Source organism: Callorhinchus milii, unplaced genomic scaffold, assembly GCF_018977255.1.
Source record: "Callorhinchus milii isolate IMCB2004 unplaced genomic scaffold, IMCB_Cmil_1.0 Scaffold3, whole genome shotgun sequence".
NCBI classification, from domain to species: Eukaryota; Metazoa; Chordata; class Chondrichthyes; order Chimaeriformes; family Callorhinchidae; genus Callorhinchus; species Callorhinchus milii.
Genome location: NW_024704744.1, coordinates 86182888 through 86199277, shown reverse-complemented (window position 1 = coordinate 86199277; position 16390 = coordinate 86182888). Strand labels below are relative to the sequence as shown.

Below are 16390 nucleotides of genomic sequence, written 5' to 3'. Positions count from 1 at the left end.
ACTGACACCAGCCACACTGTCACTAACACACTATCACTAACACACTGACGCTAACAGTGTCACTAATACACTGTCACTAACACACTGATAATCCAGAACTCTGCAGCCCGTGTCCTCTCCTGTACCAAACTCCGTGACTCCATCTCCCCCATTCTCACCCAACTCCATTGGCTCCCTATCCTTCAGAGGATCCAGTTCAAAATCCTTGTCCTAACCTACAAAGCCCTCCATGGCCTCACCCCACCCTGTCTCTGTGACCTCCTAACCCCCTACCAACCCGCCCGCTCCCTCCGCTCAGCCGGCTCCGGTCTGCTCCATGTCCCCCGACCCACCCGCCCCACCATTGGCGGGAGAGCCTTCAGCCACTCTGCCCCCAACCTCTGGAACTTCATCTCCCAATCACTCCGCCTCGCCCCCTCCTTAGCCTCCTTCAAGTCCCGCCTCAAAACCCTCCTCTTCGACCATGCCATTGGTCACCCCCCTTCCCTTCTCATCCCTGACCCCAGCTCGGGTCTGAAATGCTGTACACTGTCCAGCACGTTGGGACATCCTCCTGACGTGAAAGGCGCTTTACAAATGTAATCTTTTGTTGTTGTTGACACCAGTCACAATGTCACTAACACATTGTCACTCACACACTGTCAATAACACACGGACACCAGTCACACTGACACTAACACACTGTCACCAGTCACACTGTGATTAACACACTGTCACTAACATACTGTCACTAACACACTGTCATTAACACACTGTCACTAACACATTGACACCTGTCACACTGTCACTAACACATTGATGCCAGTCACACCCTCACTAACACAGTTGAAGAACACAATGGGGTGTCAGTGTGTTCGTGACAGAGTGACGGGTGTCATGTTTTAGTAACAGTGTGACTGGGGTTAGTGTCAGTGTGTTAGTGATGGTGTGACTCGTGTTAGTGTGTTATTGACAATGTGACTGATGTCAGTATGTTAGTGTCAGTATGTTAGCTTCAGTGTGTTAGTGACAGTGTGTTAGTGTCAGTGTCAGTGTGTTAGTACAGTGTGACTGGTGTCAGTGTGTTAGTGACAGTGTGACTGGTGTCAGTGTGTTAGTGACAGTGTGTTAGTGACAATGAGCCATGACTTGTGTCACCTGGCTTGATTGGGCCCCAAATGATTTCTTTAAAAAAACATTTCCGCTGAACGCATGTGGACTCCCACCAGCGCAATTATCTTAACGTTCAGCAACACCATGTTGAGAAGCCTTGCCTTCTCTCCCAAGGATATCAACTTGACTTGGATTGTTTGAATCCCGCAAGCAGAAAATAGCTTATTCGCTAACTTCTGCTCTTGAAATTCAAATTATTTCAATGCTGGTACTGGCATTTACCGGGATTTTTGAATAATAACAATAGTAATCCTAGCATTTGATATAGCACCTGATCACCTTGTTGAGATTTCTGTAAGCACTTCACAGAATATACTATAAAGTGAATTGTCTGTATATTTTTGGGGCGAAACACCAGTAAGTGCCTGTACTGGCACAGTCATCATCGTTGAAATCATCAAGGATAAAATTATGATCGATGATCAATGAAATGATAGAAACCAATCATAGAGATCTATCATAGAATCATATGCTCTTTCAAATAATTTAGTTCTAGTTTCCTGGTCCTGTATTTAATTTACTTCAGCGCAACATGTACAAGGATCACAAACAATGCATTTGTCGACATCCAAACAAAGTATAAAGTAGACTTTGAATAAACCGGCAATCCTTCATGCCAGGTGGGGACTGCAATATATAGGAAACTTGAAAATACAACATAGAAAATTCCAATTTTGTGTGCTTTGGTCATGGGCTATATTTAATGCATCAATTATCCTTCAGGTTTCATTTTTTTTGGTGTAATCAAATGCTTGATGCTTTATCTCTTTGAAAAACCTGTAAGTAAGCTTCTCTAAATAGCATACATTTCCCGCTGCAGAATGCAATGTGTGTATGCTGGTGTATGCTTATTTCCCCACTACCCACTCTGACAGAAAGATCAGACTCACACAAGTTGAAAAGTAGCGGTGATGATGTGACCCTGACTGAACATACTGAACTACATTCATAATGCCACAAATGAGATCAAGTCATTTACTGCAATGAGCTTCAGGTCTTTAGCACATCCACCTGATGTTGTATTATCACTGACCTTAAAAAGTGATCTCCAGCCATTCTGTGTAGTAGAGTGGAACCTGGAGATATTCGAGGCTAGGAAGGAATTCTTGCTGGAAAAATACTCAATAATATGAATTAAAAAATGATAAATTTAAAAAAAAAATGTTTTAAGTTGCATTACTTGTTATCAAGTGGATGGTTGCCAATTAAACAATTTCTTCATTTTTTGCACCCATGCCACGAACAAGTACTCCTACTGAAGAGCACAACTCTTTTTTTAAAAAAATTCTATCCTCAGAACTCTGCTTCAATGTGGCTCTTTCATTACCCACAGCAGCCACATAAATCTATTCTGCCCACATACACTTATTAGCACTTAACATATAAGAACATAAGAAATGTTCTAGTTCGCCTTCCACCTTCCTGGAGATCGCATGCACCTATGTCCCAAACTACCTATGTACTCTATCCCATATTGTTATTTGCTAAAACTATCTAATCTGTGTTTGAAAGAATCAACATTTCCTACTTCAACCGTCTCCCCAGGGAACCTGTTCCACAGGTTCACTATTTGCTCACTGAAATAGTGTTTGCGTAGATTTGTTATGAATTCACCCCCCATTCAATCACAGGCCGTATCCTCTGGTTTTACTATTCTGGACAAGTTGAAATAGCCTGTCATGATCTATATTGTCTTGTCCCTTTAGAATCTTAAAGACAGCAATCTTGTCACCTCCCAATCTTCTCTTTTCCAGTGTGAGCACGCCCAATTTACTTAGTCACTCCTCATAGTCCAGTCCTTCCATTCCCTTAATCATTTTCATTGTCCTCCTCTGTAACATCTTGATTTCTCCAATATCCTTTTTGTACTGCAGTGACCAGAACTGCACACAATACTCTTAAGTGTGGTCTCACCAATGATTTATACAGTGGCAGGATTACCCCATTATTTCGGCTTGCCATTGATCATAGATATAGGTTATAGAACAAGAACACAGTCAGGAGGAAATGTGCCATGATCAGCAACAATATCATGTGTAACATTATCATGTTCCATTTACCATGGCTTTGGGGAGTGTGTGGTTTCACCATAGATGTAGAGCAGAGCATCAGTTAAGGGTCGGAGGTGAGCAGAGTCTGGCCCTTTCGGCAGCACATCCTTTGGGCCATTGTTCTTCCTCCCAATCACAATCTCAGCCTAAAGCAGCCATCAGGCAGCGACACCGCTCAGTGCAGCTCACACGAATGGCAGCTCCCCAGTTAAGGATCCGTTCCCACATTATGATGGAATTTCACTCAACTCGCAAGTTGTGGGAGATACCTGTGGAGTGCTGTTTAAATGTCAAATCTTCATCGGGGAACTCACACAGGGTGGCTGCCTTTACATATACTCACTCAATCCATGACTGTTCGTGGGACACTGCTGTGTGCAATTGGCTGCCACGTTTTGAGCACAAAATACAGTCAATTCACTTTACAGTATAGTCTGTGAAGCGCTTTGAGACTCTCGAGAACGTAATAGGGCACTATATTAAAGCAAGTATATACTATATATTAACAAGAGGTTATTGTACCCGTCCCACCAGCTTACTAGATGTTGGCAGATCTTTTAATCCTATGCCTTGCTCCTTTCACCGCCCCTTTTAATACCTCCTTAATACCCAAGTATTACTCTCTCTTTTAAACATTCCTGCTTATTTTGCCTCTGCAGGTTTCTGGGGCAGAATATTCCACAATGTCACAGCCCTGTGTAAACAGCCCTCGCACTCCATGGGACATTTCTGAACTCATCTGAAAACATTTGTGTTAGCGAGATATGTGTACTGCCTCAAGCAAAATCTGGTTTGTATCTGGGTTGGGTGTTTGGACTTTCTGAGCTCAGAAACGTAAGTATATCCATGAGTTCAGATCAGTTTTAGTAATTGCAGGAATCTTCGTGGTCAACAGGTTAATTGAGACAGAGGCTGCCTTTGTGTGAGTGAGCATCTTTTGGATATAATTTATTTGATCTGCACAACTGGGAATAATTTCATACTATTTAAAGGAAAGGAGAGGGTGCAAAAAGCAAAAACAAAAAAAAGCAATTTCTTTGATTAATTTAATAGGAAAAAAAATACTAATCCCACCAACACATTAAAAAAAACCTCAGGTACATATTCAAGCACAATTCCTTTGTTTCAAAAGTGAGTCCTAAATGCACAATACTGTCCCACTTTAAAAATACCGTCACTGTTTTTTTGTTAAAAAAATGCAATTTTCCCAAGAACATGGCCAGAAAATTTCCGAACGTCTTTTTTTTTTGCCTTTCTGCATTGCGTGTTAAACAAAAGCATGTGACAAGTGGAGTCATTCACCGGTCTATACATAGTGCTTCATCGATTACGTGGCAAAAACACTGCGTTTCGTTAGAGCAGGGATAAGATTCTGTTTATAAAAAAAATGCAGGAAATAATGAAGAACTCCCATACACTCTGTACAAAATACTCCTGTTACAGTGCAATGAAAACATAATAAATTACATTGCTGAGTAAAAGGCATGCAATCCGGCTACTAACAGTACCCCCAAATTAATAAAATAAACTTTTAATAACTGTACAACACTGGTAACAGAAACATATCCCAGTGAAAGGTCGGCATTCCATTACAATCATCTCCACGCATTTATTTAACTTTCAAAAAAATATTTTGCTTTCATAATAGATATAAAGTATTTACACCCTACCTGCTAGATAACACCAAGAAACAGCAGTTAAATAAATCCCGTCAATAAACCGGATTTTAACAATTACTTTTAAAATATAATTTTGAACCTTATTTACAGTTTTTTATTTCATAGAAAAGTAGACTCGATTTAATATTTTGAAAAAACCCTTACTTGAGACAAAAAAAACTTTTATTAAACTTTTTTTTTTACAAAACAACCACAATCTGGTTTAAAACATTTTCGAGAGACTCATTTTGCTGAGACAAAGACTGGTCTGTGAGGCTGTGTTTTGCCCCCATGTGATGATATAAAATAAATGACAGAAGAGCATTTTTAATCCATGTGCAACGCTCCTAAGGTTCCTTTTGCATAATGTTTGTGAACCAGCTGGAGGACTTCCTGATGACTTTTTTTCATGTAGAGGATTAAAAAAATGTAACTTTGTTCAAAATAAAATGTTTGTTGTGCCATTTCACTTTCATAAGAGTTGGGGTGGGGTGTTGGGGGTAAAGAAAGGAAAAGCAGAACTACAATTCATCGTCATCTGGAAGAAGGTCATTGTCCTCCTCGTCCAGGAGTAGATCTGTGTCCATGACGTCTACTAACTCCTGAGCAACCTCCTCCTCCTCCTCCTCCTCCATCACCATCTCCTGTTTGACCATGCTCATGTGATCCTGGTGAAGCAGTGTGGGCAGACTCCGCACGGCAGCTGCCAAGTCAGGAGCCGGAGTGGCTTTCTGGACCTTCTGTCGCTGATGATCTTCCTGCTGACGGTGAGTCTTCATGTGAGCGTTTCTGCTTTTAACCTTGTAGAACATCCTGAAAACACACAAGAGTTTCTCGCCCGTCAAAAAAAGTTTAAAATGTGTTTTTGTGGGAGGGGAACCTGTCTGGTGTCTGATACACACAGAAATCAATCATTGTGCTTGACAGTACAGAATATAGTTTGGGACATGACATGTCAAGCAACTGCTTGGGTGGTGGAAGGCAAACTAGATGGACCTTGGTCTTCTATTGTCAGCAAATTCTTATATTCTTATGTAGTCTCTAAACCAAACTACTGAGACGACCACACGTGTGTGCCTGGAACTTTGCTTGTGTCCAGATTGCAATGTGCATTCTTGGCCCAGAGGGACGTACCCTGGTCACCCACACAATCTCGGAGAGTATTTGGTGCAAGTAGGCCAGAGTCCAAGGCTTGGGGACTCCAGAGTGTGCATTGGGGATATTGTTGGAGTTTCACCAGCTAAACCCACATGGCTTGCTATTGCAAATACTGACTGGCAAGCTTCCCATTGCTTGTCCAGCGAGGACCTCACCCTTTCAGCCACACTGTTTAATCCTCACCACCACCACAGTATTTCCCCCACAAAAAATAGTCAATTCACTTTACAGTATATTCTGTGAAGTGCTTTTGAGACGTCTCGAAGACGTGATAACGTGCTACATCAAATGCAAGGATTATTATTAGTAGTAAGTATTTAACCCTCATCCCTGGAAATGCAGTCAAAACTTGGAATAAAGAGCAGGAAACCATGGGTCTTCTCTTTCAGAAAGATGTAGCAATTCACAATTCAAAACAAAGAAACTTTGAAATACAGCAGGCCAAAGGTGTGCCATGTTTAGGGAACAATTAACAAAGGAGGTTGTTAGGAAAGGAAACGTCAAACATACTTTCCACATTCCTTACAAGGGAAAAGCTTAGGAGCGTCGGTTTCACCGCTGGTCGTGCTGTGTGCTGGAGAGCTCTTTACTGAGGTGTAGCTGGGCTGGGGCGCAGCCACTTTGAGTTTCACTGCAGGAGTTTGCTTTGGGATCTGGTTCGAGCCGCCATGAATCCTGGCGTGACCATTTAAAGCCTGCCTGGAGCTAAATATCTACAAGAAATAAACAAATACAGAAAAGTGAAGATTAATTTTATGCCACTGTGTAAACCTGTGAGAGTCAAGGAAGGAGAGAGGGGACAAAAGTGCAGAAATAAAAAAAAGTACTGAAGTGGAATCCTGTAGTTTGGTGGATAGAACACTCGCCTCACAAGCGAGAGACTTGGGTTCAATTATTAGTTTATTTTTCGACTGACAGATCGCTTTTCCCGGGGGGTAATAATTCCTTCAAATAAACAAAAACAATTGGTCACTCAACCCCTGACTGTTTGTGGGACACTGCTGTGCGCAATTGGCTGCCACGTTTTGCTCACAAAATATACAGTCAATTCACTTAACACTATGTGAAGCGCTTTGCGACTTCTCGAAAATGTGATAAGGCACTATATCAAATGCAAGTAGTATTATCAACTCGTCTTCTGAGAGCAGATGGTTTGTACGACTGTCCACATGGTGGCATCATAATACAACTCCCACAGATTCGAATAAAGAATTTTTTAAAAAAAGTTCAATATATTATTGAATTTTCAACACGCAGCAAAACTCCAACAAAGTTTACTTCCACACAATTTTGTAGCTTCCCAAAGCCTAAACCTTCTTTTAAAAAATAAACAAAAACACCCATTACATTTTAAAAATTAAATAAACAAACATCTATTTTTTCAAAATGCAACATCCCCTGTACAGTTCTAGCGTTGCTAACATATGGTGTGATTTAGCCTCGTGTAGAATACAGCTTGTGCACTGTTCATAAGAAAACGACACATTTGACTTGCCAGATTCTGCAGCTCACTGAATAGCACTTTGTGATTGCTATAATTTGGCTCTTCAGTCGATCATTGCTTGGTGCAGCGTCTAGTCATACGTTTACCTTCAACAATACCCATTCATTACCGAATTTTTGCAATGCCTCCAGATAGCTTACTTTCAATTCATCAAAAATAACACAAGGCGGGATCAGGAAATGGCATTGCTCTGTGAGACATTAAATAAAGATAATCAGTGAACATACCTTCATTATTTCTCTCACTTGGTGAAAAGAATTTTATACCTCACCCATAAAATACACAATCCTTACAATAATAATGATCCTTGTATTTGATATAGCGCTTAATGTTGTTGAGACGTCTCAAAGCGCTTCACATAATATATTGTAAAGTGGATTGATGGTGTATTTTGTGGGCGAAACACGGCAGCCAATTGCGCCCAAATTATATTCTGTGAAGTGCTTTGAGACGTCTCAACGATGTAATAAGGCACTATATCAAATGCAAGTATTAATATTATTATTATGATGTGTTGGTCAGTTAAGGAATGTATTTCTTCCACTGTTTCGACAAAGCTAGGGGAACAGCAGTTACTAAACTAAGAGCCTGGCCAGGTTTAAACTTCAATCTTTGCAAACTAACAAGAATGATTCTTGTATTTTATACAACAATTTTCATATCAGTCAGACTCCCAAAGTGTTTCACAGGATATTCTATATAATGCAGTGACAGTGTATTTTGCAGCCAATTTCCCCACAATGTCCCACAAACAACCATGAAGTGCATGTCCAATTTTATCAAGTGATTTTTGGCAAGGAACACTGGGAGAAATCATTTTGTTTTTCAGATGATGCCATGGGATCTTTGTGAACGTCCTCCTGACACAAAAGACGTTGTAAAGATTGAAATTAAATCTGGACAGGCTCTGAGTTGAGTGCGCGTCTTCTATAACTGACCAACACATAAAATATTTTTCACTAAGTAAGAGAAACGAAACAAGGTACGTCCACTGGACATTTTTCTTTGTTGTTTCCAATTAATAATGTCCAACACAACATTTACGACAATTCCATAGCCTGAAACTGCACGGTTTGTCCTGTTATTCTGCCATTGTCCAAACGATGAATCTTAAGTTCTCTTTCCTCTCCTTCCTGCTCAATGAAACCCAGCATCTCTGCTTTTTCAGTGCTTTTCAGACATTCATCCTGTGTGAAACAGGTTGGAGAAAGTGTAAGTTGCTGTTACTGTACTTACTGCACCACAATTAGGCATTTCACACATAAACGTCGGCCCCTGAATGACGAGTGGCTGCTCCACGAGAGACGTCTGCAGCTGCACTGGTGGTGTTTGCACTCCTGTGCTCTCGCCCTCTTTCTCGGATTTTCTCTCGTCATCCTCCTCATCCTCCAACTCTTCGTCTTCATCTGTAAACTGTCGAAAGGAAACATCACAAAAGAGCAGTTTCGTCAAACCCAAGCACGTTACCAGCGATGAGAAAGAAGGTGTCACTGATGGTGCATTTGCTACAGTAGCCAAACAATATTAGAAAGTAATATTCCTCACAATGATTATAGTATTAATAATTTGATAAGTGCCTTATGTCATTGAAACGTCTTAAAAGCACTTTACAGGATTTTACTGTAGAGTGCAGTGACCATATTTGTAGGCAGTGCAACAGTACATTTGCGCACAACAATGTCCCATTAACAGCCGTGAAGTGAGTGACCAATTTTATCTGGCAGGGGAATTGCCTGCCAGGACACTGGGAGAAATTCTCTTCTCTTTTTGAAAAGTGCCGCAAGATCCTTAATGTCTACCTGAATAGGCAGCTGATATCTGCCTAAACATTGTCTACCTGATGTCACTGATGCTCTGACCGACAGCCACTCTATAAAAGCATGCCTCATCCAAAGAATGGCACTTCTGACAATGTTGTGTTCTGTGTTGTAGGATCAGCCTCAACTATGAGCTCAAAGTTCAGGGAAGGGAACGAAAATGTAACATCTGCCTGAACCGCAGCGTTATCTCTGAGCTGAGTGCTATTGCAGCTGAGAAGGAGATCATTGAAATAGATACACTGTCACTGTTTTGTTATCTTATATCCAAGGAAATGATTGTCCTGATTCACATCCGTATCTGAAGACGGCAACGGAGTGCGCAACCAGCACTCTGTCAAAAAGAGGTTGGAATACATTTTTGAGGCAACTAGTTTGACAATTTCCTCTCTTTTCCTCCCCATTTTAAAATAATAATTCTTTGACCTTGGGTACACCGTCTAAGTAATCTAAGTAATAGTAATAAATAATAATCCTTGCAAATGATGCAACACGTCACATCTTCGAGATGTCTCAAACCTCTTCACAAAATATACTGTAAAGTGAATTGACTGTATATTTTTGTGGGTGAAACACGGCAGCCAATTGCGCACAGCAGTGCCCCACAAACAGTCGTGGATTGAGGTGACCAATTTTTTTCCAGTTTTACTACATAGCAATTGGTGTGGAAACAGTCATGCAGAGGCCAAGAGTACACATTGAGGTTCTAGCACGTTGTATTGATAGGGCTTCTGACAGAAAGTTGTCCACAGAATTATATTTTCTCTCTTTTTGCCCCTCCTCCCCTAACCTCCAAAAACTGAATTATTTTGCAGTTTACCATTCTCCTTCCTGTGTGTAGAGACACTGTACCATTTCCAGTCTGTGCGTCAAAACTGCAAGAGATTACATTGCCATCATTGCATCTCACCCTTTGTTCTGCCATATCTTCAAATCACACGCGGTAAGAGTTATCCCCAGGCAAAGCGTTATACCTCATCCACTTCCCGCAGTGTTTAGCTCTATCAAATCTTCAGCCCAATGTCTGTGAAGCTTTGATACAGATTCATATACACTTTTGCCAAAAAAATGTATTGTGGTCAGCCAGGTGTCTGACACATGTGAAAACGCATCAGCATGCTTAAGAGTATCCAAACCAAGCTGAGATTTCCATGCTTCCCACCTACACATGGAAATCCCAGAGATAGATTGTTGGAAAAGAATGCGCTCTCTCCCTGGCATGACACATCCTGCTTACCTAATTCCGGGAAGTATTAGGCGCAGGTTGGCAAGAGCCAAAGCTTGGGGACTCCAGCGTGTGTATTGGGGTACTGTGGGAGTCTAAACAGCTAAAACCGCATGGTTTGCATTGAAACTTTTAACAAAACGCAACTGTCCACCTTACAAACTCACGGTGTGTCATGCAGTTTAAGTCTGAGCCATCCCTAGAAACTCTGGTGAGGTCGTTTGGCGGCTCCCCTGAATACGGCAACTTACACGGCCTCATTTGGTGACTTCATTGGCAACCTGATGTCAGTGATGCTCTGATGACAGCGAGTCTATAAAGGCATCACCTTAGAACTTAAATGTGTGCCCTTGGCCTCTGTGCCACCGTTTCTACCTCAATTGCTATCCAATAAAACATGCACGCTACCAGGCACAATCCAGCTCAGTCCGACTTGCCCCCACGCTCAAGTCACCTGCCGACTTCAAATCAACCACGCCTTCCGTCACCGTCCTACCCTCCTCACCCTCCACTTCTCCTGGTCCCAACCACCAGCTCGGGTGCGGATGACTGTCCAGCACCTTGGGACGTCTTCTTGACGTGAATGGCGCTATACAAATGTAATTTTGTTGCTGTTGTTGGCACTCGCAGTCTCAGCTCGCCCATGAAGAGTTAATGAGGTACAAGAGGGTGGCCAGTGCTGACAAACCATACCCCAGGTCAAAGAGCCAGTGTCTTAAGATGAGGAGAAAACGTGAAGAAATTGTCCAAAAAACAAGAAGAGAAATGATTCATCGATTTTTGTGTACAAAAAAAACATATTGGTGAGTTGGAGGCAGTTCTCTCCCAACCTCTATTCACAGAGTGCTGGCTGTACACAGATGCACTGCTGCCATCTTCAGATACAGATGTTAATCAGAATAATAATTTCTTCAGATACAAGATAACTATTCAATGATCAGACTATCTATTTTCAATGTTCTACTTCTCAGCTGTAATAGTATTCAGCCCACAGATACTGCTACTGTTCAGACAGATAGCACATTTCCGTACCCGCCCCTACACATTTGAGCTCCTGTAGCTCAGTGGTTAGTGCACTCGCCTTGCAAGCAAGACACCTGGGTTCAATTCCAGGCAGGGTGAAACCTTGGACAAGTTTCCTTAGTCCATACGCCTAATAATAATCCCTCCAAAACAATAATAAGTTGGTCATTTTCAATCCACAACTGTTTGTGGGGCACTGCTGTGCACAATTGGTTGCCACGTTTCGCCCACAAGTATAGTCAATTCACTTTACATTCTATTCATAAGCGCTTTGAGACGTCGAGAAGACGTTAAAAGCGCTATATCAAATGCAAGGATTATTATTATAGCTCATAGTCCAGGCTGACAGTCCCAGCATTGCAAAGTACACTGCACTTTAAGAGGTGCCACCCTTTAGATGAGATGTTAAATCAAGGTCCCATCTACCTGTTCAGGTGAACGTTAAAAGATCAAGATTCAAAGAAAGAACTTCTCCTGGTTTCCTGGTCAACAGCCCCTCCCAATATAAAACGGTTGTTCACGTTACAACTGTTAGTGGGATGTTGCTGTGCACAAATTAGCTGCTTTGCTCATCTACAAGTACACAATCTATTACTGTAAAATCCTGTGACGTGCTTCAAAGACGTGATAAGGCACTAGATCAAATGAAAAGATTATTATTATCGTTTTCTAATACAATATTGTGTGGCCACTGCAGTAAATTCAGGCTTCGTGTAAATGTCTATTTTAACTGACACTGTCGGCAACTTTGTTATTACAATTATTGCAGAAATGTGATCGATTTTGATGATTTTCCCCCTCTCCCGGTTTCAAATTCAAGGCACTATTTACCATCCCTTCGGCCTCCGTCTCTGCAAGTCGGGTTCTGTGCTTTCGACCTAACCGCAGAATCTTCTTCCACGTGTAGTAGTATTCCACGCATTGTGCCACTGTCTTTGACTTCACCTGCACAGGGAGGCAATAATGTTTGGTTGGTAATAATGTAATGATAATAACTTGCATTTATATATGACAACAACTTGCATTTATATAATGCCCTTCACACTGGGTAGCGTCTCGGGATGCTTAACAATTGCATAATTTGACACCAAAAACAGCTTTTGCATAAAAATAAACATCATAAGAGAAAAAAGAAGGTTGTTCCAAAGACAAATTCAGCAGCTATCTGTGCCAGTAACAGCCTACAAACAACAATCAGATGAGTGGACAATTATTTTCAATTTGGGGGTAAATCTGGATTAGGAGAGGAATTTGAGGCAGGATAACTGGGTGAAACAACAACAACAAAATTACATTTGGTATAGTGCCTATCAAGTCAGGAGGACTTTCCAAAGGTGCAAAGAGACAGAGTTTCAGACCCGTTCAGGGTCGGGGACTATGGAGGGCAGGAAAGGATGCAAGGAGATTGAAAGCACGGTTGAAGAGGAGGATCTTGACATGGGTCTTGAAGAAGGCAAGGGAAGGGCGAAGCGGAGGGACTGTGGGATGGAGTTCCAGAGGGTGGGGGCAGAGTGCCAGAAGGCCCGCCCGCAAATAGTGGGGAGAAAGAGGCTGGGGAAGTGAAGCAGGCTGGAGCCCGCTGAGTGGAGGGAGCAAGCAGGATGTTAGGGAGTTAAGAGGTTGCAGAGGTAGGGGGAAGCAAGACCATGGAGGGCTTTGAAGTTGAGGACCAGGATCTTGAACTGTATCCTCTGTGTGATGGGAAGCCAGTGGAGTCAGGCAAGGATGGGGGTGATAGGGTCACGGAGCCTGGTGCGGGAGAGGACGTGGACTGCAGAGTTCTGGATGATTTGCAGCCTGTGGAGGGAGGAGTTGGGGAGGCCGACAAGCAATGAGTTTGCCAGATCGAGCCTTGATGTAAGGAAGGCATGGATGAGGGCCTCGGCGACCTGCGGTGTGAGTCAGTGGCAGAGCCGGGCCATGTTGTGAAGGTGGGGGACGGCAGAGAGGACCATGGCACAGATGTGGGGTAGAAGTGATAGTTGAGGGTCAAACAAGACCCCAAGGGTCCGGACTGGCTCAGTGAGGTGGAATGTGCAACCATGGATGGTGATGCTGTCAGCGCCTGAGGTGAGGAGGCGCTGATGGGAGTCAATCAGGAGAGCCTCGGGCTTGTTGACGTTCAACTGAAGAAAATTAGCTCTCATCCAGGACTTGATGTTATTGTTTGAAGCGTGTTGTTCCTCCAGCTTGGGCCTTGCAGTCCAAGTTAAACAGCAACACTGAGGGCCCCTCAGACAATGTCATTATAATAGACCACTTTACAAAGCTCCACTTTACACAGAGTTACTGAAACGGCAACATTTCAACAATAAACTTGATTATTACTGGAATCAGTCTGCAGTTGTTTTGGGAAACCAGCGAGCTCAGCAGCTCAGCAGTGAAGGAGAGCGGAATAATATCTAAACATGAACATTTTCCCACTCAGAAGATTTGCTGCACTGAACACAAACAGGATCAAAATGTTTAAAGCGTAAGGACAAGAGTTCAACTGTGAAATGCTTGACAACTCTATAGAACCCGGAAAACAATATAAACCATCTTCTCCACAGCGTCAATTTAAGCTTTCCAGGTTAATGCATTCAGTACGAATGCCCAATTCCATTCTCAAAATTCTCTTCAAGAGCTGGAGAAAAACTGCTTCAGACTCCAGTTTAAAAATCTTCCAAAATGCTGTACGCTTTTAATTGATAAGATAATGACCTTTAAGCTGAGATCATGATATTTCGGGTCTCAGATTTCTTCTCAATGCTGTATTCAATTCACATTTTCGCACTCACATTCCAATGCATGAATGATCCATCCTTTCCTCTCTTAATTTTCTGTATTGCAATCTCCTTTCCAAGCATTCACCCCAGCCAGCACTCTCTCACTGAACTTCCAAACCTGGGTTCAGGAGAGAAACCTCAGATCCCACTCCTCCAATCTTTTTCCTACCTTTCCATAGAAGACTGCAAGGAAGTATGGTAGAAATCAGGATGCCGGACTCATTTTCATAAGAAAGATTGCAAGACTGTAGGGTGGCTATTCTGCATTTATAACTCGCCTTTCACGTCGGGTGGACGTCCCAAGGCACTGAAACTGGATGAAGATTCTTCTTCATCTGTACTTCTCATGTGACCTTATGATAACATAAGGTCAGACTGTGAGCTTATAAAGGAGAACAGGAGCTGTAAACTCATACCCCACCTCTGTAATAAGTAATAGCATGAGCTACTAGGCTGACCCACGGGCCTCCCTTGACGATACATAGCTTGTCAAACCTGGTACATTAGTTAGAAACACAGCATTATACAGGACCAAAAAAGTGCATAGTGGTCCATCTGGCCAGTCCTAATGTTAAAAAAAATCCTATTCTAATTCTTAACCTGTAGTGGAGTCCTGTAGCTCAGTGGTTAGAGCACTCGCCTCGCAAGCAAGAAACTTGGGTTCGATTCTCGGTGGGGCGAAACTTTGGGCAAGTTTCCTTACTCCACACGCCTCTTTAACTACCAGTAAGTAGGAACCCGGTTTTTAGCTTTTCCAGTGGTAATAATCCCTTCAAAAAAATAAATAATTGGTCACTCAATCCACGACTGTTTGTGGGACACTGCTGTGCGCAATTGGATGCCACATTTCGCCCACAAAATATGTAGTCAATTCACTTTACAGTATATTCTGTGAAGCGCTTTGAGACGTCTAGAAGACGTGATAAGGATCTATATCAATTGCAAGGATTACTGTTATCCTCCTCAATTGAATCATTTTCTAAACGCGTATCTGGTTTCCTATTTGAACTGACAACAATCTGCCTCCGTCACCTCTCTGTGGGTACTCTATTCCACATAATTATTTTACACACAGATTTGCAATTGAATCTGACCTGTCTGAGTCTGACCTTCCCCTTCAGTGAGCTTGAATCCAAGTCCCCTTCATTGAGGATTACATACAGCACCCTGGGCACAATGTTTATATAAACTTCTCCCAGCTTCAAATTCCACACCCAGCCTCAAAAACAGACCAGTCAGTCCAATATTCTTTCTCTCCCAAATTGAATATAAGGTTGCATTTGTGTAACAAATACAAGAGGATAAGACCATTGTGTTCCTCGGACATAGTGAACTCCTTCAAAAGCAGCACAAAAAGAACCAGCTGGTGAAGTTTTCTTACCATTTTCTGAACCAGGAAGAAGTCCTTGGTGTGTGCGATCAGGGCTTTGTTAAATAGTTTCCTCTCCGTTACTGTCCACTTGTCAGAGCCTAAGAAAAGGAGGCCGTGGTAGAACACAAACATTGAACAAGACAGAGCCACAGAGTTTTGTCCACTTTCCTTGAGTTTTTTCACCATAAGTTACAGTGATTGAAATAAAAGTTCCCCCCACCACAAAAAAAACCTCCAAAGATAAAGAAATGGTAATAACAGTTTCAACTCAAAACAGTGCAACATCAGGAATCCTACAATCTGAACCCAATGTTACATTAAATAAACAAAAATAAATTGGTCACTCAATCCACTACTGTTTGTGGGACACTGTTGTGTGCAATTGGCTGCCGCGTTTCGCCCACAAATATTCACTAAATTCACTTTACAGTATATTCTGTGAAGAGCTTTGAGACGTCTCAAAGACGTGGTAAGGTGCTATATTAAATACAAGGATTATTATGATTATCAATGAGTAGTTGAGGTGGACTCTACCTACCCGCGTAGTGGTAATCTGTTAACGAATGAGATTTGGGTCGAATAATCTTCTTCATCAACAAAATCTCCAGAGCCATCTAAAGGGAGAGAAAGATTGATTCAAACATAGTATTTATTCAGCCTTT

General features: G+C 42.1%; 1 protein-coding gene across 6 annotated transcripts in view; it reads right to left on the bottom strand.

Annotated features, from left to right (window-relative positions):
• Positions 1-4248: 4248 nt before the first annotated feature.
• Positions 4249-16390, bottom strand: part of LOC103178003 (transcriptional-regulating factor 1) — a 120661-nt gene continuing 108519 nt past the window's right edge. For 5 of the 6 annotated variants that reach the window (XM_007892464.2, XM_007892460.2, XM_007892467.2 and 2 more), the window contains 6 exons: positions 16267-16342; positions 15738-15826; positions 12420-12533; positions 8760-8936; positions 6530-6732; positions 4249-5674 (listed from right to left, as the gene is read on the bottom strand). In XM_007892464.2, the coding sequence (XP_007890655.2) occupies positions 5383-5674; positions 6530-6732; positions 8760-8936; positions 12420-12533; positions 15738-15826; positions 16267-16342 (951 nt within the window). In that variant the 3' untranslated portion in view covers positions 4249-5382. The remainder of the gene's footprint in view (positions 5675-6529; positions 6733-8759; positions 8937-12419; positions 12534-15737; positions 15827-16266; positions 16343-16390) is intronic. The other variant, XM_007892468.2, reaches the window with a different exon arrangement.